Source organism: Furipterus horrens, unplaced genomic scaffold, assembly GCF_987537825.1.
Source record: "Furipterus horrens unplaced genomic scaffold, mFurHor1.1.pri manual_scaffold_4, whole genome shotgun sequence".
Classification (NCBI taxonomy): Eukaryota; Metazoa; Chordata; class Mammalia; order Chiroptera; family Furipteridae; genus Furipterus; species Furipterus horrens.
In genome coordinates, this window is record NW_028327174.1 from 39,487,882 (window position 1) to 39,510,277 (window position 22,396).

Here is a 22,396-nt window from a genome sequence, read left to right on the forward strand (position 1 = left end):
TGTTATGGGCTGAATTGCATCCCCTCAGAAGTCAGATGTTGAGGTCCTAATCCTCCGATACCTTGGAATGTCACTATATCTGAAGATAAAATCTTTAAAGAAATAATTGAGGTAAAATGAGGTCATTAGGGTGGGTCCTAATCCAATCTGACTGGGGTCCATATAAGAAGAGGCAATTAGGACACAGACAGGTACAGAGGGACAGCCATGTGAAGACAGAGAGCAGGTGGCCGTCTACAAGCCAAGGAGAGAGGCCTCAGAAGCAACCAACCCTCTGACACCTTGATCTCAGACTTCTAGCCTCCAAAATTGTGAGAAAATAAATTTATGTTGTTAAGCCTTGAAGTATGTGGTACTGTTATGGCAGCCCTAAAAAACTAACATATAGTTAGTTCTTCATCAATGTTTTGAGTTTGTATAGAATTTTTATTATTTCTTCCTTAAATTGTTGCTAGGATTCACCAGTAAAGTTATCTGAGCCTGGAGTTTTTACTTATTTCTTTCTTTGTTTATTTATTTATCTTTGTGAGGTTAACTACAAGCTCAATTTCTGTAACAGACATAAGTTATTCAGGTTCTGTATTTCTTCTTTTACAAAAATCCTCACCCAAGGATATGTTTATTAATTTTATTTCATTTTTTAAATATATTTATTTATTTTTAGAAAGATCAATTCCTGAATGCCGCCACCTGGGGACATGGCCTGCAATTCAAGATTGTGCCCTGACTGGGAATCAAACTGGCAACTTTTGAGTTTGCGGGACAATGGCCAAGCCACTGAGCCACACCAATCTGAGCTCTGTTGATTGATTTTAGGGAGAGAGGAACGGGGGGTGGGGAGAGAGAAAGAAAGAAACATTGATGTGAGACAGAAACATTGATAATTTGCCTCTCATACACACTCTGACTGGGGATTGAACTGGCAACCTAGGTATGTGCCCTGACTGATGGTGTAAACCACAACCCTTTTGGTGTACAGGATAATGCTCCAACCAAGTGAGCTACCCAGCCAGGGCTGTTACCTTAAGTGAGCTTTGGTAGTTTATGTCATCTAAGTTGTAAAGTTTATTGCCAACAAATTGTTCATGATATTCTCATATTATCCTTTTAATATCTGTAGGATGTGTATTTATGTCACCTCTGATTCCTAATGTTGGCAATTTGTGCCTTGTCTCTTTTTTCTCTAGCTAGAGTTTTATCAGTTTTATTGCTTTCTCAAAGAACCTGGTTTCATTAAATTTTTTTTTTCTATTTCATTGATTTCTTCTCTAATCTTTATTATTTTCTGTCTCCCTTCTTTTAGTTTCTTAAGGTAGAAGCACAGATCATTGATTTGAGACTTCTTTCTTTTTTAAACAATTTCAAATTTTTTAATTAACTGATTTGAGAGAGAGACACTGATTTGTTGTTCCCCTTATTTAGGTATTCCTTGGTTGATTCTTGTATGTGCCCTGAGTAGAGATTGAACCGCAACCTTGTCATATTGGGACAACACTTTAATGAACTGAGCTACCCAGGAAGGGCTTAAAACATTTTTCTAGCTTAGGGGTTTAGTGCTATTAATGTCTATTTAAGATCTGGTTTATATGAATTCCACAAATTTTACTGATTTATTTATTTTGAAATATTTTATTTCTAGAGAGAGGGGAGGGAAGGGAGCAAGAAAGATCAATTGGTTGCCTCTTGAATGCCCCCAACCGGGGACCTGGCCTGCAACCCAGGCATGTGCCCAGACTGGGAATCAAACCAGTGACCTTTTTGGTCACTGAGCCACACCAGCCAAGGCCATTCTGCAAATTTTAATATGCTTTGTTTACACTTAGTTCAAAATCTTTCCTTTCACTTTTGATTCATTTTTTGACCCATGTGTATTACTGATTTCCAAATATTGGAGATTTTTCAGATATATTTCATTGATTTCTAATTTAATTCCATTGTGGCCAGAGAACATGCTGTGCATGATTTGAATCTGTTAAGACTTGTTTTATGGTCCCCAATTTGGCTATTCTCAGTAAATATTCTTTGTGTACTTGGAGAGAATTGTATTCTGCTATTGTTGGATAGAGTATTCTATAAATATCAATTACATCAAGTTGGTTAATTGTGTTGTTCAAGTCCCTGTGTCTACTGATTTCTTGTCTATTTACTCTATCAATTATTGAGAAAGGGGTGCTGAAATATCCTACTATAATTAAGAATTTGTCTATTTTTCATTGATTCCATCAATTTTTTGTTTCATGTATTTTGAAGCTCTGCTATTTTTAAATAGGATGTGAGAAATCTAGGGGAAATTTGGGGTCATTTAAGAATCCAAGTTATGGATCAGTAAATAACAGGCCTCAGGATTGTTATATTGGAGTACAGGGAACATCTGGCCCACATGCTAGCTCTAACTACAGGGATTTATTTTTAGGTATTGCAGTCCAGAGAGTAACTGCTCCATCTAGGTTGTGGAATCTATTTTAATTATAGTCCAGTCAGGATAAAGTATCAAAAGAATTATCAAATACATTAGGTTGACTCATATGGAGCTGTTGACTTACATAAATATTAATTTCTCATAAAGCAAGGATGTTTGCTCATTATAATATTTTTCAGAACAGCGAAAAGATCTAAATGTCCAACAATCATGCCATAACCATAAGGTGAAATTAAAATTGTTTTGGGAGATTACTTAATAACTCATTCCCTTTGTATCCTCATCCAGTTTTAGGACAATAAATTCAACCTATAAATGTTTGCCACTTCCAAATTTGTATCTGAAGTCTGCTCACAAAATCCAGATTAAGACAATTTCCTTTTCACTATTTCCACGTGGATATCTAATCAATACATAAAATTTAACACATCCAAAACTGAACTCCTGATCTAGCTCCAAAGCCTGTTCTCCCCACATCACGGCTCATCTCTGTTCACAGACATTCTAGTTTCAGCTTTCCAGTTGTTCAGGTCAAAATCCTTGGAGTCATTCTTGATTCTTCTTCCACTCATCCCTCACATTCAACCCATCAGGAAACTATCTGGCTTTTGCTTCAAAATATACCCAGAAACCAACACTTTTCACCACCTTTATTGCTACCACTGCAGCCTTCTCTCCCTGAGACAGCAAAAGCCTGCTAACCTTATTAACTGCATCTAATCAATATTTCTATTAAAGTCAATACTTTAAAAGGCAGTGATGAAAACTATATATATCTGGACCAAGTTTGAATGAACATGGCAGACAATGTCTGCTCTAAACCACAGCCTCATAAAGTTTGGACACATTTGTTCTATCTTCTCTTTTCCTCCTGCATTTTCTTACTCCTCTCCTCCATTTTCCTCCTTAATGGAATATAAGGAACTAACCTGTTGGGAAGTTATCAATTTACCGCCCTCTCAGCTCCAGATCCACCCTGGATTGCCTGCTCTGCGACATAGAGCTAGATAGACCCTCTTGTAAACATTTCTCCTTTGCCAGCTAGCACAGTTGTCAGTAGAGTGCACTGGAGAGACACTGGAGGAGGGTTTCTCTTCCTGGTTCAGCTTGCTCCCCTCCGCAGGATCCTGCAACATGCAGTGCCTACTACTAGCTCTTGGGCTCCTCAGCAACTACCCTCACGCTGCACCCTCTTGGGTGGCTCTGCAGTGGGTTTTTCTGGTGTATAGCATCTCTCCATGGACGTCTTCCCTAGCATTCTCTCCAGTGGCTTCCCAGCAAGTTTTGGGGTAGAGTACCACCCCAAGAATGCTTCTCTAGGACCAGAGTGCGGAGTCCAAACAAGTCCCAGCAGTGTAGCATCTGTGTAACTTCCTTGCCATCCTTGGCCATTGTTGTGAGCGCTTTAATAAAGCCTGGCTCTCACCCTAAGGCGGAGGGAGAACTCTTTTCGGTCTGTTGTTCTTTTTATCACTTATTAGCAAATCCTCCATTATTCCTATTTTTTAAATAATTGTGGTGGTTATTTAAAAATTTTTTTATTTATTTAATTTTAGAGAGCGAGAAAGAAAAACATTGATGTGCAAGAGAAACATCGATTGGTTGCCTCTCGCATATCCCCAGCCAGGGACCTGGCCTACAACCCAGGCATGTGCCCTGACTGGGAATCAAACCAGCAACCTTTCGGTCTGCAGGCTGGTGCTCAACCCACTAAGCCACACCAGCCAGGGCTGTGATGGTTAATTTTATGTGTCCACTTGGCTGGGCGATGGTGTCCAAATATTGGGTCAAACATTTTCCTGGATGTTTTTGTAAAGATGTTTCTTTTTATTTTTAAATGAGGTTAACAACATTTACATCAGTGAACATTGAGTAAAGCAGATTACCCTCTATAATGTGGGTGGGCCTCACCTAATCAGTAGAAGAAGGCATTAATAAAGCAAAGACTGAGTTTCTCCAAGCAAGAAACTCTGCTAGCAGATTGTGTTTGGACTTGAACTGCATCTCTTCTTTGGGTCTCTACCCTGCCTACCATGTGGATTTTGGATTACTAAGTCTCCACAATTGATTGAGTCAATTACTTAAAATAAATCTCTCTATATTTATATATACTATTGGTTCTGTTTCTCTGAAAAACTCTTAATACACAATACTTTATATTAGAGTACTCCTGTTCAAAATGCTTTGGTTTCTATCTCTTGATTGGACCCAGACAAATAGATCACTGTTCTCCTCTGAACTCTCAATCATATGTGCAATTCCCTACTCAGCATCTCTACTTGGATGTAGAACAGGTATTCCAAACTTACGTCTGAAAGCTCTTCATATTCCTCCTGCAAACTTATTTCTCCTATACTTTTTTCAATCTTAGTTAAAGGCACCTTCATTTTTACTTTTAATTTTTATTAATTTGGGGGGCGGGGGAGAGAAATATCGAACCACTGACTCGTCCATGCATACATTGGTTGCTGCTTGTATGTGCTCTGACCAGGTATATCAGGACAATACTTCAACCAACTGAGCTACCTGACCAGGGCAAGACAACTTCCTTTCAGTGAGACTTTCCCTTTCTAACACATTTATAATTGCAGTCCAGCCCCAAGCAGCCCCAACTATACCTTCAAACCCTCTGCTTATTATTATCTAACTACTATATGTGTTACTTATTTATCATGTTCATTGTGTAACTCCTCTATTAGAATACAAATTCCACAAGAGTGGGTATTTGATGTATTGGTATGTTTAGCACACATACCAATGTTTAACACACAGCAGATAATCAATGCATCTTTGCCTTCTCTTTTCACTGTGGACTATAATGTTAGTTATTTTTGAGTGTCTTATTTAAAAAAAATCCTTCACTTTCCCAATTTTATAAATACATTCTATATTTTTTCATAAACATTTTGTTTTGCCTTTTAAATTTAGGTTAAACCACTAAGAATTGATTTTTCTGTATGATGTGAGGTGGAGTTCTATATCTATACCTATACCTGTATCTATAATTTATATCTGTATCTACCCATTCTGGATAACCAGTTGCCCAGCAGGCTGTGTTTTAACTACTTAATGGTCTTGGTTTTCTCTCTCTACTTTCTGACTTCACTTGCGCAGTTAAACAGTCAGTATTAAGATTTTATAATAATGAAGCAAAACAAAGTATCAATCCCACAGTTTTATTGTAAAGAACAAAGCATGAAAAGTCATATTTAAATGTACTCCAAAACCTGAAAAACCCACGTCAGTTTCTCTGATATGTATGCTAAAGTGCTTGATATCACAATACTCTTTAAATTTTATATTATGTTCAGATGAGAAAAAAAAAATCCAGTTCTGATGCATTTTGTTAACAATACAAAGAAAAACAATATAACTTAAATGAAGAAATGCTTATTTGTTAAAAAGATACACAGGGTACATTTATACATGGTTCAAGTGTAACATACAGGACTTTTTTCTATCTGTTTACCACCTTCAGTTGATTGACAACAGGAATTCCTTAACATACCTCTTTGTCAAGAAGATTTGGTGTTTGGAATAAAGACTGGAGTCATACATAATCAATTCAGGTAATTGCATCAAGCATTATTCCTTCTCATATAACCCAAGCATACCCTGGATTCCTTCAAATGAGAATTATTTTTTTCAAAGGAGGAGAAATATTTTGATGATATTTTTCACTCTGGTATTAATTGCTCAATGTGATACCTTTCATGAGTCAATCTTGGTTTTGTCCTTAGAGGACGATCAATCAGTTCTAGTAAGATTTGAAAGGATGGTTCTCCTTGGATTCTTTTGAGCACACTCCATTAATACTCTCTTCAAAAAGCTTGGAAATCAGTTCGATTCCAGAGATTTATTATTAATAGGAATAAGGGGCCTAATAGTTTATTATTTGGTTCTGTCTATTAAGCTAAATGGTAACTTAATAAATACTTAATATAAGAAGCAGGGATTTCAAAAGACATAGATAACTTGGAAATAGGATTCACTTTACAAAAGAGAAACTGAAGACTCCATTCTCAATCAATGAAGGTGTGTTAATACTGAAATATAAATAGCAAAGGTTCAGATTGTCCTTTCAACATGGTGAAAAGGATTGACTAGTTTCTGTAAACCTCACAGAGAAAATACTCACAGTTCTCAAAATAAAAATCTTCTGAAAAATCATAATTCTTAGCAGAGAGATATTTCATTATTAAGAGCTATACTCCCGGTGCTATCAAATAACTATGTCCCTGGGGATCTGAGGTCCTCATCTGTTGCCTCATGTTTCAGAATATCTAGAGGTGTCAATATATATTACACACCAACTGTTATGTACGGTCTGTACCCCTCCTTCACTTACATTTACATACAACAGTGATTTATTGCCAAAAAGGAAATAAAGCAATTCAGTATTTCTCCTATATCATTCATAGAGTGTGACAGAAGTTCATTAAAATAATTTTTTAAAAAGCCATGTTAAAGTAAATACCACAGGGTTACAAAAGGTACAAAAATCTGTGAAACATTTAAACTGATTTTTAGAGGGAAATCGTAAACTTTTGCAGGTTTTAGGTTACTTAGATCAAATTCTTGCTCCTAGTGGGAAAGAGGATGAGGAGGGCTGGGAGCCCTGGCTTTTTCTCTTGGTAGCCTGTTTTCTACCCCCTGGAACGCCACTTTTTATACTACTGGACACCGTGCCTCAGGCAATTCTAAGGCACTAATGAGCCCCGAAAGCGCACAGCGTGAGGGCCTCACGCACACTATCCACACCGTGCAATGCCACTGTGCCACAAAGGCTGAGATTAGGAGTTTCAGGACACTCGAAAAATACCTGGAAAAAAATGTTTCAAGAGGTACTATTTTTGGCAATTTAATTTTAAAACAAGTTCTTTTTAAGCAATTATTATTGAAAAATAATAATTATGGTTCCAGCCATTACTTTTAATTTGTTTTGAGGGGAAAGTGTCAATTACAAAATTAAATTTTATTTACTTTAACTTTGAGGTGTGATTATAAAGCAATATACTAATTTTAAAATTAAACATAACAGAAAGGTACCTCTAAATAGATACAGTCCTTCCAAAAGTCAGCTTGGAAGGCTATTTTCTATTCTGAGGATTCTGCTATTGTCCTGCTCAGAGTCATGTGGTATTGGCTCAGAGACAGTTATAAGCCACATAAAAACTAAATCTTACTTCTTTAAATTGTGGTTCTTACAGGACTCACATGTCTGGAGTGCTGGCCATATCACTGGACTAAGATAAACGGGCTCCCAAGGTGACCACTGCAAAGGGCCTAGTATTGGAGAGGGTGTGTCCCTTCCTCTTGAAATCGGTCATTTCACTGTGACAGCTCGACCACACAAAGTGGGGTAAAACTTCAGGTATGTAACTCTTGGTGGGCATTACCTATTAAAGGAACAGTTTTGTTCACAGACCCCCAAATCCAACTTTCTCCCAGTTTTTACGACAATTTGTGAACCCTATGTTAAAATAAATATTAATCCTTATAAATGATTATGAGACAGGAGTAGTAATCCTTATTTCCTATCTGTGTAGGTGAATGATTAAGGAGCCGAGGGTGGAAAAACTATTTACGATGGTGCTTTCGCGGTCAGTCCCACGCAGCCTAGCGTAACAAAAAAACCAATTGTGGACCCTGCACTGTCGCTGAGCAGCTGTGGGAGTCTGAACGCTCTTTAATCTTTGTGTGTTCCCATCTATAAGACGAAAAGCCTGGATTAGATGACTCAATCTAACCTAAACTGTCTCCCTGTTGCCCGGAGTGTGTCAGAAGCATGGCCTTATGGAAAACGTGATAAGAACAAATCCCTGGACTGGATCATTCTATGGTTTCTGATCCTGAATCACAGTTAAGAGCCTGGTGTAGAACAGGTTCTTGATGCCTCCCGTTCTAGAATCCCATGTCCCTGAATAAGCACACCATTACAGACACTCTGTAGCCTTGGCAAACAAACCTCTGGTCCCCCACGTCACCCAGAACCACCTTCCTAAACCCTTCCCATGGGTTTCTGAATTCTTCAACCTCCCTTTCCCGCTCCAGAACTGAGTCACACATCAAAAGGGGGTGTGCCTTGGCTGCCCTGCCTGGATAGTTAAAGGGCCTGAGGCACTTGTTTCATTAGTTTCTCCCTCCAGGGAGTAAGCGAAACAACACAGCTGGCTAAAGCCCAAGGCCCTCCGACGGCACAGGGGTCCTGAGAGACCACAACTGGGACTGAACCCTGAGCTCTGCGGAAGCCAATTTCACTGCTAACAATGTGCAGACGCCTAGTTACAGAACTCACTATAGGATGAAGACTTAAGGGAACCAGCAAACACCGCATTTATTTAACTTCCTCATAAAATACCAAACTGGAAAGTTACAACATTTGGTCTTTTAAAACTGTTGCCGCCTGTTTTGCTCGCATTTTGCCCATCTGTGCTGCACTGGCTTTACCTTCTGGGGGCCGCGTGCTCTACGTTACTGCCCCTCTGACAAAGGAACATGAAGCTTGCCCTGCAACACCCAGAAAGGGTTCATTCTTTCTCTCCTCTTCTGTTATTTGCATTATCTTGGTCAACAAATACTTTCACAAAAACATTCCAAGCCTCACAGAGCCCTCTTCTTTCTCAGAAATTCCTTCCATTTCCTGAGAGGGGGATGGGCACCGGAGAGGGGCGGGGGTGTTGGTAACCAAACAAAGACAGGGCTTACGGTTATCCTTCAGAGGTGAGGGACCACTGCAGGGTTTAGATGGCCAAATAAAAAGTACAGACTCGAACTGCTGCTTGTAGTTGTTATGACTATGAGGACAACACTTTGAAATTCACATCTGCCCAAAGTACCTCAAGTAACAAGAATAAAAATGCCAAGAATGAAGTTAGTCTGGGCTAATCTTTCCGAACTGTAAAGAAGTTATAATCCCACAATTTAACACTCTCCTCAGGGCTCTGTGTGTTCTCTTTCCAGATAAGTTAAGCTCCTGGGGTTCAGTATTTAAAGTATTTGAATTCTATCTTCATCTTATGCTGATAAAAAAAAATTTTTTCCCCAAAAGACTGAAAAAGTGACTCAATTCGTATGAATGAAACCATTTACAACTTAGAATATATGAGTGAGGACTTCCTGTACAGTAGGTACAGCTGTTTACATTCACAGTACGAAGGGCCAGACACCAGCACGAGGGCTACGACAGGACAACGCACTCTGGGTTCCCTCGTCACACCTGGAGGAAAAAAAGCCCGACTGGGCTGCGCTCTATGTACATGTTTACTGGCTTCTTCCTGACTAGCACCACTCTTCCCCCCAACTCCCAAAGCTTTTAAGCTACGTATTTTAAATCACAGGAATATTCAATCTAAGAAAAGTATCTTATTAGAGTAATATAATTTCTTAAAGAAGATAGCATATTTACACACATCTAACACATGAAAATACTCTATTTATACTAAATTCCTGGTTCAAATGAACTATAATACAGCATTTTGCCTTGTCTATAGCGTGAGGATTGTTCAGATTGGGGGATATGGTGTATCGCCCCCTTCAGTGACTCACTACCTTGTCAGACAAGTCCGAGTCCGTCCACAGGTGGGGAAGGTTCAGGAGCAAAGGGTCTGGACTGAGAGTTTCTAGCCCATTGGGTTACACATCCACTCCTTTGATGAGAGATCCTTCTAAGACTATGGTGAAGTCCTGAATGGTCTGCAGAACGCGGATCAGGGAGTTGACAGTCATGCGGTCCCGCAGGAGGGCGCTCTCTTCATACATTCGGGTGATGGCAGGACACTCGGCTAACAGCGGAATCCACTGTGGGAGCAGGCGGTCCCTGCGGGCCCAAACAGAAACAGGTCTTCAGCACGGCTGGCGGTTGGCCCCGCGGGGGAGGCGCGGAGGCGTGTGGTTTCCTCAGCAGAGAGGAAACTGAAGTCAAGAATCTGGGGATTTACTGGTTAAAAAAGTATAGTAAGAAGATGGTGTAAGCTTATGGAAAAACCCATCAGATTCTAAAAGTTCGTTCGGCAGCCGTCCGTCTCAAGAGACGATGGTGTAGCTTCTTAAGAGTCTATCTGCACCGCCGAGAATGGCTGTGCAGTCCGACTCGGGAGTGACACGGTATCTGTCTCCTCCCGTGTTGAATCGACATCTTGCGATGACGCTGGAGTGTCCTCTCCAGTGAAGCTGAAGCTACAGAGCCTGGGCAGGGTGATATGGAGGGTCTGCTGTTGCCCATGCAGCAGACCCCCCCTCTCTTCGCAGCTGAAGGGCCCAAGGGAAAGACAGAGTCAATACAGCTTGGCTTCAGGTGCGCCGCAGGAGTTGCCGGTGTTGACTACAACGTCAAACCGCCTTAGGGACTCCGGCTCCGGATTTTCTGTCGGGTTTACTCCCTTAGCCTTTCCCCTGAAGAGGTATGCCACAAGGCAGCAGAGGTTTTTTGGAGTCAGAGTTTTCCTTCTCTGATGTGCCCTGACTGGAAGATCGAACCAGCGACACTTAGCTCGCAGGCCGACGCTCAATCCACTGAGCCAAACCAGCCAGGGAAAGATTCTAAAAGTAGGCCTGGACAAACTGGCCATGAGGATTTCCGCACATGAGGGAAATTCTCTGTTCTGATCTTTACCACTTCCAAAAAGAGGCAGAATGTAATTCTGTATTTCCTTTTTACATAGGTATTATTTAGACATCTATGGCAGGCATGCCAAAGTATATTGATTGACCTTTTGGGAAGAAAGACCGAATTAAATAGTAGGGATTAGGCGTTTCTTTGTTTTCTTTTTAAAAAATAACTTATACAAATAACAAGGTAAGAAACAAAATCAAAGCAGGGCATTAAGTATATTTTATAAACCAAAAGAGGGGTTGCTTTGGCCTAATAAATCAGAACAGTAAAGAGATAAAAGGGGATAAAGATCATGTTCAAAAGGAACTTTAAGAGTACAGCTGAAATTGGGCCCCTTTTGTTAAGAAGAAATTTAGAACTTAGTTCTATAAACCAGTTTTAGGAGGACAAAAATCTCAGTCTTCAGTGTTTCCTGATTAAACTCTGACATTGATTATCTGTCATTAAGTACCTAAGACGTCCTTGCTGAGCACCTCTCAATGTGCCTTTCATGACAAGGACAGGTGTAACTGGCCTACCCTGCATCTCTCCTTGGGGCTCTGGGGCTTTAGAAGAAAACAAACATTGCACAAGAAAAGGTTTGTGTGTTTCATTTCTTACAATTCTGAGAGCCATTTTAAAGTTAATGAATGAATGAATTAGCTCATATTTGTTATTTTCAAGAAATAAAGGGGTAGGAAATTGTCTTACATTGAAGACTATATTAACAATTTCGCAATGTTGTTAAATTTAATATGGTGGTGTATATACACTATACAAGCTCTACATAGTATATATATGTGTGTATGTGTTGGTGTGTCTAATCTACAAACCTACCTGTTACCTGTCTTTGGAACCAGGAGACTGCACTGGTTGAGAGCCTGTGCTGGGGTGTGAGACTGGGCATGAATCTTGGCTTCACCTCTTTCTAGATGGGTGACCTTGGAAAATCTGTTAACTTAATCTGTGCTTCATTTATTTTCTGTTTTCTCAACTATTCAATGAGGACACTGGTTGCTACTTCAAGTAGTGGTGGTGGTGCACAATAAGAGGATTCAATAAGATAATGTATGTAAAGTACTTAGCATAATGCTTTATCCAATACATAGCAAGTACCCAATAAACAGCAGTCTCTTAATGAAAGCGGAGACCTTTGGAAGAGGCATGATCTTGTTTAACCCTTTCTGGACTCTTGTTCAACATGTTAACAAAGATAGCAAAAGTCAAGAACTGGCTTTATACCGTGTTCCAAGGCAAACTAAAATCTGGAATTTGCCGTCCTTCCCAATGTTCCTGGGTGCAGTATTAATAGCATTTACATAGTGGCAGAAGGTTTTGCAGGATGACTTCTGAATAAGGACATCATCTTCGTTGTCTAGAATCTGGTCAGTGGTTTCAAAATAAGCAACCGCTCTCTCTGGGAAAGGAAGTCAGAATCACATCAATATATACATCAACACTTCATAATTGAAAGATCAATCACTAGGTTGATTCTGGAAACACACTAATGATGCTTTGCATTATCACCAGTCCTGATATCAAAATCAGTACTTTATCATTGGTTTCACGATGAATTCCAGAGGTCCATGTTTCACGGTGGAATAATATGTTCCCGGGAATTTATTTTCTAATCTAGACTGCATTTTAGAAGGTTGGAAAAAGTTTACTCTCTTTTGAATAGCTTTAAGAAATGAAAATTGGCAAAAAAGAAGAAAAATAAAAATAGACTCCTCTGTTAAGACTGGAACCTTGTAGGAATCAAGTAGCAAAGCCACAGCAGCCCACTGACATAGTTCCAGATACAAAATGGCAGGATAACACTTTGCAACAGAGTCTTTGAAATGAAACTGAATCCGCAAATCTGGGAAAGAGGGATGTGTACACATATCAGAAGCAGGAGCAATATCCTAGGCATTCTAGAAGTAAAAAAAATGATCACTCCCAGGGTCCCGATCTGTCAATTTTCCTTTTTTTCATACAAAAATTATAAATTAGATGAAATCAACCACTTCATCTAGGTCTTATTTACAAAACACAAATGATTCATCACTCCTTTAAAGAAACTGGGAATTCTAGAAGAACTGCATACCAAAACAAAGAAGACAGAGTTGAGCAAGCTAGAGCAGCACCCCCCTGTGCAACTTCCTGCAATAATGGAAATGTCTCCACCTGTAAGGTCCAACTGGTGGCTGCAGTAGGGCTGGGCAACTAAGGAAGCGGATTTTAAATTTAAATGAAATCAATTTAAGTTGAGATAGCCATATTGGACAGCATAGAGCTCGAGTCAACCTTCTAAAACATGTTGTATCCAAACCTTCCCAATAACTTTCCATTTCATTCAGGATAACGACCAAAGTCCTTCCAATGGCCTCGAAGGCCCACCATAACCTGTGTCTGGCAATAAATGCCCCTTCCCCCCAATATCCTTTTTTCTCTCCCTTACTCTGCTCTGTCCACTGATGTCCTTGCTCTTCCATGAAAAGGCCAGGTGTACCTCTGCCTTGAGGCACCTGCCTGGTCAGCATGAATGCTCTCCTCCCAGATATTCCCAGGCTCACTTCCTCACTTCCTGAAAGTCTTTGTTCAAATGTCACCTTGTCAACCTATATGCCTAAAACCACCCCACTAAAAAGAGCTCTTGCCACTCCATGTCTTCTGACCTTGTTCTATTTTTTCTAGATATCAATGATCACCTTCTAACATACTAGATGAGTTACATGTTTGTTATGTTTTTGTTTATTATTTGTCGTGCCTGACCCCACAAGAATGTTAAGTTTATCAACCACAGGAACATCTGTGTTTTGTTGTTATATCTTGATGGATATCTTGAGCACCTAGAATAAGTTTGGAATACAGTGGACACTGTAAATATTTGTTGACTGAATGAAAAGCAAGGATGGTGCTTATTTAATATAAAAATAAACAAAACAAAAATCATAGTCCCATATCACTAACCCGTATTTGCCCAATTCCTGGATTTTTGAGTTTTCTAAGAAGCATCTCCATGACCTTATAATAACACCCATCTGCTGTAATTTACCTATGAAGTCCCAGATGAAGACGTTCTTGTGAAAGATGCGGGCAGATTTGAACCCGTGGTGGAAAACTTGTTCAAGTGCTGCCACCAGGCCATTCTCTCCACACAGCAACACCGTGAGGCTTCCCCTCTGTGGACACAACACACAATGCCCAAGAATAATCTGCTGTGTTGATGTTTAAGACACATGCTAGAGAAATAAGTGCTGAGGGTGGCTATGAAGCATGGTTCTGCAGCTGTTTGAAAGCTTACTAATGAAAATTAAAACACCCTGTATTACTTCGTGTATCATATATAAAAGTGATTTTAAAATCCTACTATACTAAGTTTTATAGCTCATCTTACTTCTTTTTCAGGTTTGTGAAAATGTTTCACGATGTTGTTCACGGCTTCTCCAATTCCCTCTTGGATCTGTCCAGCATTGGGTTCTGAAAAATAATAAACACAGGCTGAATTTTCATGCAAGGGAAACAAACCAAAGTCCTATAGGTTATTCAGGAAACACTTCAGTAGCATGGCTGGCCTTGCCAGGCTCTCCATGAAACTTGCCTTGGGCCAGTTTGGCCAGGCGAGAGGCATCTAGGCACAACGGAAAAGAATCCAAGAGACTCCCAGAGTTAAATTCCAGCCTTACCACAGTGCTTTATAACCTAAGCCAAATGTTTAACTCTCTCTGAGTTTGACTTATCTCAATCTAAAATAGGGAAAATACATACCTCGTACATGGGTCACTGGGAAAACTGAATGCGATATTAGGTGTAAATCACCTGGCATGGTGCCTGTTAAAAGTGACAGCAAGCCCCCAGATCTGAGGTGTGAGGTAGGAAAGACCTACAGCTTTATTCCTCAGGAACCCAACCCCTATATCCCACCTACCTCCACATTCCTTAGCGGTCATACACTGAGGCTTCTGGAGCTCTATAAGGCTAACCTAAAAATTGTGATTTTTGCTGTTGTGTTTAGAGTAAAAAGAAGATGCCAGGTATACTGGGTACCCTGCCTGAAGTCCAGAATGGCTCCTGTTCCTGGCCATTCTTTCTGGGCACTGCTTCATTCTCCCAGCCAGTACTTGCTCTCCTAGGTCCCAAGAGAGAGCTTGGTGGGTTGCTCGAATGGATCTAAACTGTCTTTGCCTCTTTTTTTTTTTAAAAAGATGGTGACCGGGCTGGTGTGGTTCAGTGGATTGAGTACCAGCCTGAGAATTCAAGTGTCCCTGGTTCGGTTCTCAGTCAAAGCACATGCCTGGATTGTGGGCCAGGTCCCCAGTTGGGGGCATGCGAGAGGCAACTACACAGTGATGTTTCTCTCCCTTTCTCTCTCCGTTCCCCTCTCTCTAAAAATAAATAAATAAAGTCTTTAAAAGAAAAGGTGATAAATAGGTTTCTTCCTCAGATAAAAGTTGGTAACAAGAGAAAAATGATATATTTGGTATTTTCTTGTGGTGGATAACTAATTTACATATCACACTATAAAGGACAAACTATAAATTCTAGCTTTTAAGAATCTCTAAATTCATTTTTTTTAAGGTAAAACTCAAGTAAGCTTTTTCTACACCAATGCATAAAAGTTGTTAAAATGAAAACCTCTTATGATTGAAGCACTGATACTGTGGCTTCTTCAGCTCCTAGGAAGTTTTTTTTCACTCTTACCATTCTCTGAATATCTTTTCTTTTAAATATGAAGATCTATTTTGAAAGCCTTTATTCATTCCAAAAGAGCCCTGTACTGATGAGTAAATTGACACTGATTCAAAACTATGAGTTCTCTAAAATCACCGTATACACACTGTGAGAAAATATTAAGACATCCATCTCCGAGTTTCAGGTTATTTAAAATTTTATGCTTGAGTAAGAAAAGAAAATATAACCAAAAGCAGGGGGTAAGCTTTCTCAAAACAGTACTACCCCATGACACTGGACTGATTCAGAAGTTGTAATAATTTGGATAGACTGAGGTGAAATCTATTTTTAAATTTTAAATCAGCATAATTAAGGTATTGCATATAATACATTCGGCAATATTAAGTGTGCAATTTGGTGAGCTTTGATTGTTATATAGTCACATACCCACCACCACAATCATAATATAGAAAATTTCCACCACCACCCCCAAAAGTTCCCCTCTGGCCCATTCAGCCAATCCTGTTCCCCAGATCTCAACTCCAGCAACTGCCATCTGCCTTTCAGCATTATTATATTGCCTTCTTTAGAATTTAATATAAATGGAATCATATAATCCCTAGTCCTCTGGGTCTGGTTTCTTTTACTCAGCAAATGTTTTTGAGATTCATCCATGCTCTTAGATGTATCAATAGTTTTTTCACTTTTATATATTGCTGGGAAGTATCCCCTTGAAGAGGTATACCACAATTTGTTTATCCATTCACCAACTGTGGATATTGGGGTTGTCACCATTTTGGCTGTATGAATAAAGCTGCTATGAACATCTGAGTGTATGTCTTAGTGTAGGTACCTGTATTCATTTCTCTTGGGTAAATATTTGAGAGTGGGATTGTTGGGTCAGGTATATGGTAAATGCTTGTATATTTATACAAGAAACAGCCAAACTGCTTTTCCTTCTACATTCCTCCTAGCCATGTATGAGCATTCCGTTGCCCTTCCTGCTCAGCAATGTTTGTTATTACCAGTATTTTACATTTTATCTATTCTGCTGGGTGCATGGTGCAAATTTTACTTCTGACTCCAGAAAGGAATTATGAATCCGGGGAATAATTTAAGAAAGAATAGGGGGATTTTTAGATAATATAATTCTAATAGTGAATATATCACCATGTGTTAACAAATGGATTGGGACTAAAACCGTGTAAGAAAACTGCTTTGTTAGTAAACAAAGGACCTCTTAGGTCCTTTTGTTATTGTACTTACATTTACAGTTCTTGTCCATAGCTAAAATAAAACCACTTCACTGATAAACTTTTGTAAATTACCACTAAATCATACTGCCTCTGCATTAGATTTCTGTGGCTCCTGTGATAAACTGCTACAACCTTGGTGGCTTAAAACAACAGAAATTTATTCTCATGGTTCTGGAGGCCAGGAGTTGATGTTAGCAGGGCCACGTTCCCTCCAGAGGCTCCATGGAAGAATATGCTCTTTGCCTCTCCAAACCTCTGGTGGCTGCCAGCATGCTGTGGCTTGTGGCTGCATCACTCCAGTTTCTGCTTCTGTCTTTATACTGTGTTCTCTGTGTGTGTCTGATTTCCCTCTGCCTCCCTCTCATAAGAGTACATGTGATAGCATTTAGGGCTCACCTGGATAATCCAGGATAATCTATTTTAAAACCCTTAACTTAATCACATCTTTTCCTAAATAAAGTAATATTTACAGATTCTAGGGATTAGAATCTAATATCCTGGGGAGACATTATTCAGCCTACTGAAGCCCAAATTACAATAAATTAGGAGTTTACTATATTAGTAAAAATGGCATGTGAACACACTATCCTACCCATCAAACTCACTCCTTTATAAGTATCCTGTTTTATCACTTCTATACGAAGCCAGAGGCTGAGGAGAGGAATTTTTAGAATCTCCCTTAGAATAAGGGGCTCTAGATAGCTAAATGTGGCTCTCTGGGCATACTATCATATAAAACTGTCCTTACTCTTCTTTTAGGTTTCAGGCAAAATATTATGTATTCATATTTCCATAGCTTAATTGAAACAGAGCATGCGTTTGTTTTGAATTTTAATATCTAAATTCTTCAGGCTTTTAATTATTTGTAACATCTTGCCTTTTTCTCTTTTTCTTCTCCCTCTCTTTCTAAAGTCCCTTCTCCCAAATTAATTTTCCTCAGCTTTCTTCTTTTTAACCTTCCCACTACGATTCATTAATGTGACAGTTTTCTGTGAAATGGTCACACGACGCCTGCAACATTTGAGACACATTGAAAAATTAAAACCCAACTACTTACTGGAGGCTTTTCCTGTTAGTGAAGTGATGCTAAGTCTCCTAGCCGTGGTGGGTGATTTCTGTTGGGGGGGAGTCCGGCACTGCTTTACCAGGTCCTCCTCTGCCGCGGACACCATCAGTTCTCCAATGAGGATTCTCTCCAGGCTTCCGTCATCAATGCCCTTCCCCAACCAGCGCCCACATGGGAACCTGGCAGGACAAAAAACACAGACAAACACCTCTGAATCACCAATATTTTACTAGTTTTAATCAGAATTTAAAAAATAGCACCATAGGTAAAGCCCGTCATCTTAGTGCCTGTCGGTGGTTTCTTTTAATTATGAAAAATTTCAAACATAGAAAGGTAGCAAGAATAGTATAATAGACATCCATATTCTTATCACCTAGACTTAACATTTTGCATATGCTTCATTTTTTTTAATATGCTTCATTTTTTGTTGAAGCATTTTAAAGTAAATTACACACTCTATGACAGTTTACATCTAAAACACTTCAGTATAAATCTCTAAATAATAAAGGCATTCTCTCTTACACAGGCTTTGCATACCCATAGACTGTTATCACACTGAACCTAATTAAAATAATTCTTTAATATTTTCTCATAACTAACTTATAAAGTTTTGTGCTTAGTTCTAGAAAGAATATTCTCAAGCTATAAATTAATGTCAAACTTAAGATACAGAAGAGGAGAATGTCCCTGAAGAGAATTTTAGCTGTAACCAGCACAGTCCAAAAGATCCTTTACTCTTACTGAAATTATTTTAAGCTTCTTTTTTCTTTCTTATTTATCAAGAGTTACAGCAATCTTTTTCAATACAACAAGCAACACTTGTGTCCTAAGGATTAGTAGCAAACACAATTTGTTTTTGTAGAGTATTGTGGGGGCAATTCTGTATCATATAAACCAAACCAAAATAAAACAACTCGAAAAACTAAACTAAGATGCAGAAGGCAGTAAGAAAGCTTTAGAAAGAAAATAATTCTTAAACCTTTTCTTGTCTAAAGAGTCTCAAAATAAGAATTCTGAACTCCTAAGGACATTTACTTACCTGTATGTATGTCCTGTGATTTCATTTCTGACCATGACACAATCCACCAGCCATTTGGCTAACAGTCCTGAGTTGTCATGCCCAATCTGAACAGTGGTCAGCTTCCCCAAGTTCTGGCACTGTAGGGACAGGACGATAGGTTACTCAGTATCTGATCCCACCCCACTACCGCTCAGCTTTAGCCGTGGGGCTCTGGTTCCATCTAACTTAACTGCAGAGGATCCAGTCTACACAATGTGTGCTCTGCTATGGATGCACCAGAGAAACGTATTCACATCCTGTACATCCCATCCAATGAGACAGGAGACAAGTGGACATTAGCCATCAAATGAGGGGACTGCACAAGGTGCTAGACTAGAGGATATAAACAAGGGGCAGAACAACACTGGGAAGGAACGACTATTTCTACTGGGGAACCTGGAAACATCACACAGGCAGCAATTTGTGCCTTAAAGGATGAGAAGAATTTCAAGAAGTGGAAAAAGGATGCTATTTAGATTCAGCTACAGAGAAATCAGAAAACTATAGATGTAAAAAAAATTCACTGACACAGTTATTTTTCTGTTTCTAATAAAATAGTAAGGCAGAACTGACTTCAAAACTCATTACTAGAAGTCTTTGAAGTTACTGTTAAAAAAAAAAAAAAGTATAGTTCTCAACATCTTTCCTGGCAAGAAAGCAATAATAGGAACAGTAAAAATAAATGTTAATTAAATTCTGATAAAAGATCACTGATCCCAACTGCCTATGGAAGGCTGGGAAGATCAGGGCCATCAGTTCTTAAGGCCTTTTGACTTCTTCGTATCACAGTGAGAGGGCATCACTGCGACTCAGATGAGGGAGGAGGCTGCGGAGATGGAAAGAAGTAGGCAGATGGGAGACAGAGTTTGGAAACAGCAATGATGGGACTTACAAGGTAGTTTATGTCCCATACTTGGTAGTCCAAGAAAAGCTAAGGGTTTTAATCTTTTATATACAGATGGCTGTGAGTTCACTGGATAGACAGGGCCAAATGGGATTTGGAGTGGAAAGCGCTATTCCTACACGGCATGAACAGGAGAACAGGGCGTTTGGTTAGCACCACTGCTTTCCTGAAACAAGAGCAGGTACTGTCTTCCTCTAGCATGCCAGGATCAACCCGCACGTGAGTTCTGAAGTACAATACTGAAAGGCATTTTTATACAATCACTTCATAAATGTCACTATGTGGTCTAACAGCCGTAAGCATGGTTGTCTACTCTCCTGTCCTGTACTTTTGGCCACGTGCAGGAAGGGAGCACTCTGCAGGAAGGAAGAGAACCACGGTGGGAAAGCATTTAGAGCTAAGACACAGGAATCATGGAATAGGACCTGGAAAAGGCCCAACGTGCACCGTTACTAGTATAAAAACAGAGCTTAACAATTAAAATAACAAAAATAGAAAATAAACTTGCATGTTTACAACAAACTTTAGGTATATGATCACAAAAATGACCCTGCATGCCTGAGTTTTCCTTTAGAGGATATGACTCAAGGAAAAATAAAAATGTGAAACTGGAATCCTTGTGTAGAATTACACATGATGTTTTCTGCTAAGAAGGGTGTTAGCTGAACCTACCTCAAAAGTCATTTCGAGGAGGTTTTTTGGAATCTGCATTACTCCCGTGTCTCCTAGCTCTCCCGACACACAGATCCAGGGGTTTGACGTGATGATCGCATTGCTCAGCTTTTTGATGGGGATGATCACTGACCTATAGGGAATCACTGAAAGAAAAATGCTGAAATTAATGAAAAATTACAATAAAATTCTCCTGAAAACAAATCTGCATTAAGAACTCGGTTGGCTTTCACAGATAATTCACTTTTTATGCCCTATCAAGATGTACTTAGACAAGAAGATGAGATCATAGCCTCTCCTAGTCTAGAAAAATGAGGTCCTGTTTATAAGCCGTGAGTCCCGACGCTTGTGGGGGTTTCCCAGCATAGATGTCATCCTGCATGCGTGCTACCACGTGATGTACATCACCTCCACGTTTATAGTCGCAGGCATTAGCACCAGAATACCCGAGGACACCAACGCTAATTGGCGCTATATAGCACTTTCATTGCTTTAACATTTTTATTAATTTTGTTCCAAGACTGAGGACAAATGGGCACAGCTCCTGGTAGTTTCATATGAGAAAGGGGGTGGACCACTATCCCCTTGTTGCTGACTCTATTGGGCAATGATTTAAAGCATTGTGCTTCCGAACTTCCCCGTCCCAGCGCAAAGCCAACGGCGGGCACCTCCATTCTGGACACAACATAAGGTCTACAAACCAACTTGGAAAGCTATTAAGGTGACTCACAGAAGGGCCCAAGGAGAAGAATCAAGATGTGGAAAGAGCTGTGTGAAACTGGCTCTCCTGAGGGCTCTTTAGAGGCACACCACAAGATGGCACTGTGCTACCACCGTCTTTTGCTCAAATGTGGCATCACATTCAAGTCAGACATTAAAAAACCTCCCTCCGTCTTTAAAAAGCACATTTTTATCCTTCAGAGTCATATGTTTTCTTTTTCAAGAAGCAGGGTAGAAGCAATATTTTTTGACAGTATTCTTATGATTTCTGCACCCTTGGTTACAAGAGGGCATATTAGAAGCCCTCCTTGAAAGAACTACAGGTAAGATGAAAAACATACCCCAGACAAGCTGCCCAGACACCGCCTCACAACAGGGGCTCATGGTTCAGTGCATTCTTAGATGAGGAAAATGAAGGGGATAAGTGGCTCATTCCCCTAATTTCACACAGAACCCTTTCTCTATGTTGAGTGAACAACCTCCCTTTCTGTCTTTTTATTTAGGCTGAAGGAAAGGTAGATGTCAGAGGACAGGCTATACTTTCATGGTTTAGTAATCACAACAATCAAATGGTTTTGAAACTGAAAGCAGAAGAGGTTAGTGCAAGACGATTTTAGGTGCCACCGGCTTCTCTAGTCTCTTTCAGGGACAGGATTAGAAAAGCCACAGAAAAGGCCTATGCGGGCCAGCAGTTCTGTGCCTGCAAAGGGCCCACAGATGCACAGCAGTGATTTCTTCAAGTATAAAAGGTAATATTACTTCAACTCAGAATATGTCTTTTACGAAATATCTCAATTCCTCAAGTTGAAAGAGTTTCTTACATAAGAAAACGTGCAGATATAAGGAGATTTTAGGGAGTCCTATTTCTTCTCTTTCAAAATGGCATATAACATTTTAGCTCCTCATATCTGCAATAAACTAATAAGCTAATAGTACCTTGACAGAGATATAGGTTGGCCCAATAACCATTTCTACTCCAGTTTTCCTTGTCTGCCTCTACTAGACACTAGAAAAACCTGAACCTACACAGTTCTGGCCTGTGAAATAAAT

At 39.6% G+C, this 22,396-nt stretch overlaps 1 protein-coding gene across 4 annotated transcripts in view; it reads right to left on the bottom strand.

The window, feature by feature from the left end:
* Positions 1–5,574: 5,574 nt before the first annotated feature.
* Positions 5,575–22,396, bottom strand: part of DENND5B (DENN domain containing 5B) — a 170,637-nt gene continuing 153,815 nt past the window's right edge. For all 4 annotated transcript variants that reach the window (XM_090272984.1, XM_090272983.1, XM_090272986.1 and 1 more), the window contains 7 exons: positions 20,627–20,772; positions 19,030–19,148; positions 17,982–18,169; positions 14,395–14,477; positions 14,053–14,179; positions 12,255–12,429; positions 5,575–10,238 (listed from right to left, as the gene is read on the bottom strand). In XM_090272984.1, coding sequence (XP_090129110.1) covers positions 10,055–10,238; positions 12,255–12,429; positions 14,053–14,179; positions 14,395–14,477; positions 17,982–18,169; positions 19,030–19,148; positions 20,627–20,772 — 1,022 coding nt within the window. In that variant the 3' untranslated portion in view covers positions 5,575–10,054. The remainder of the gene's footprint in view (positions 10,239–12,254; positions 12,430–14,052; positions 14,180–14,394; positions 14,478–17,981; positions 18,170–19,029; positions 19,149–20,626; positions 20,773–22,396) is intronic.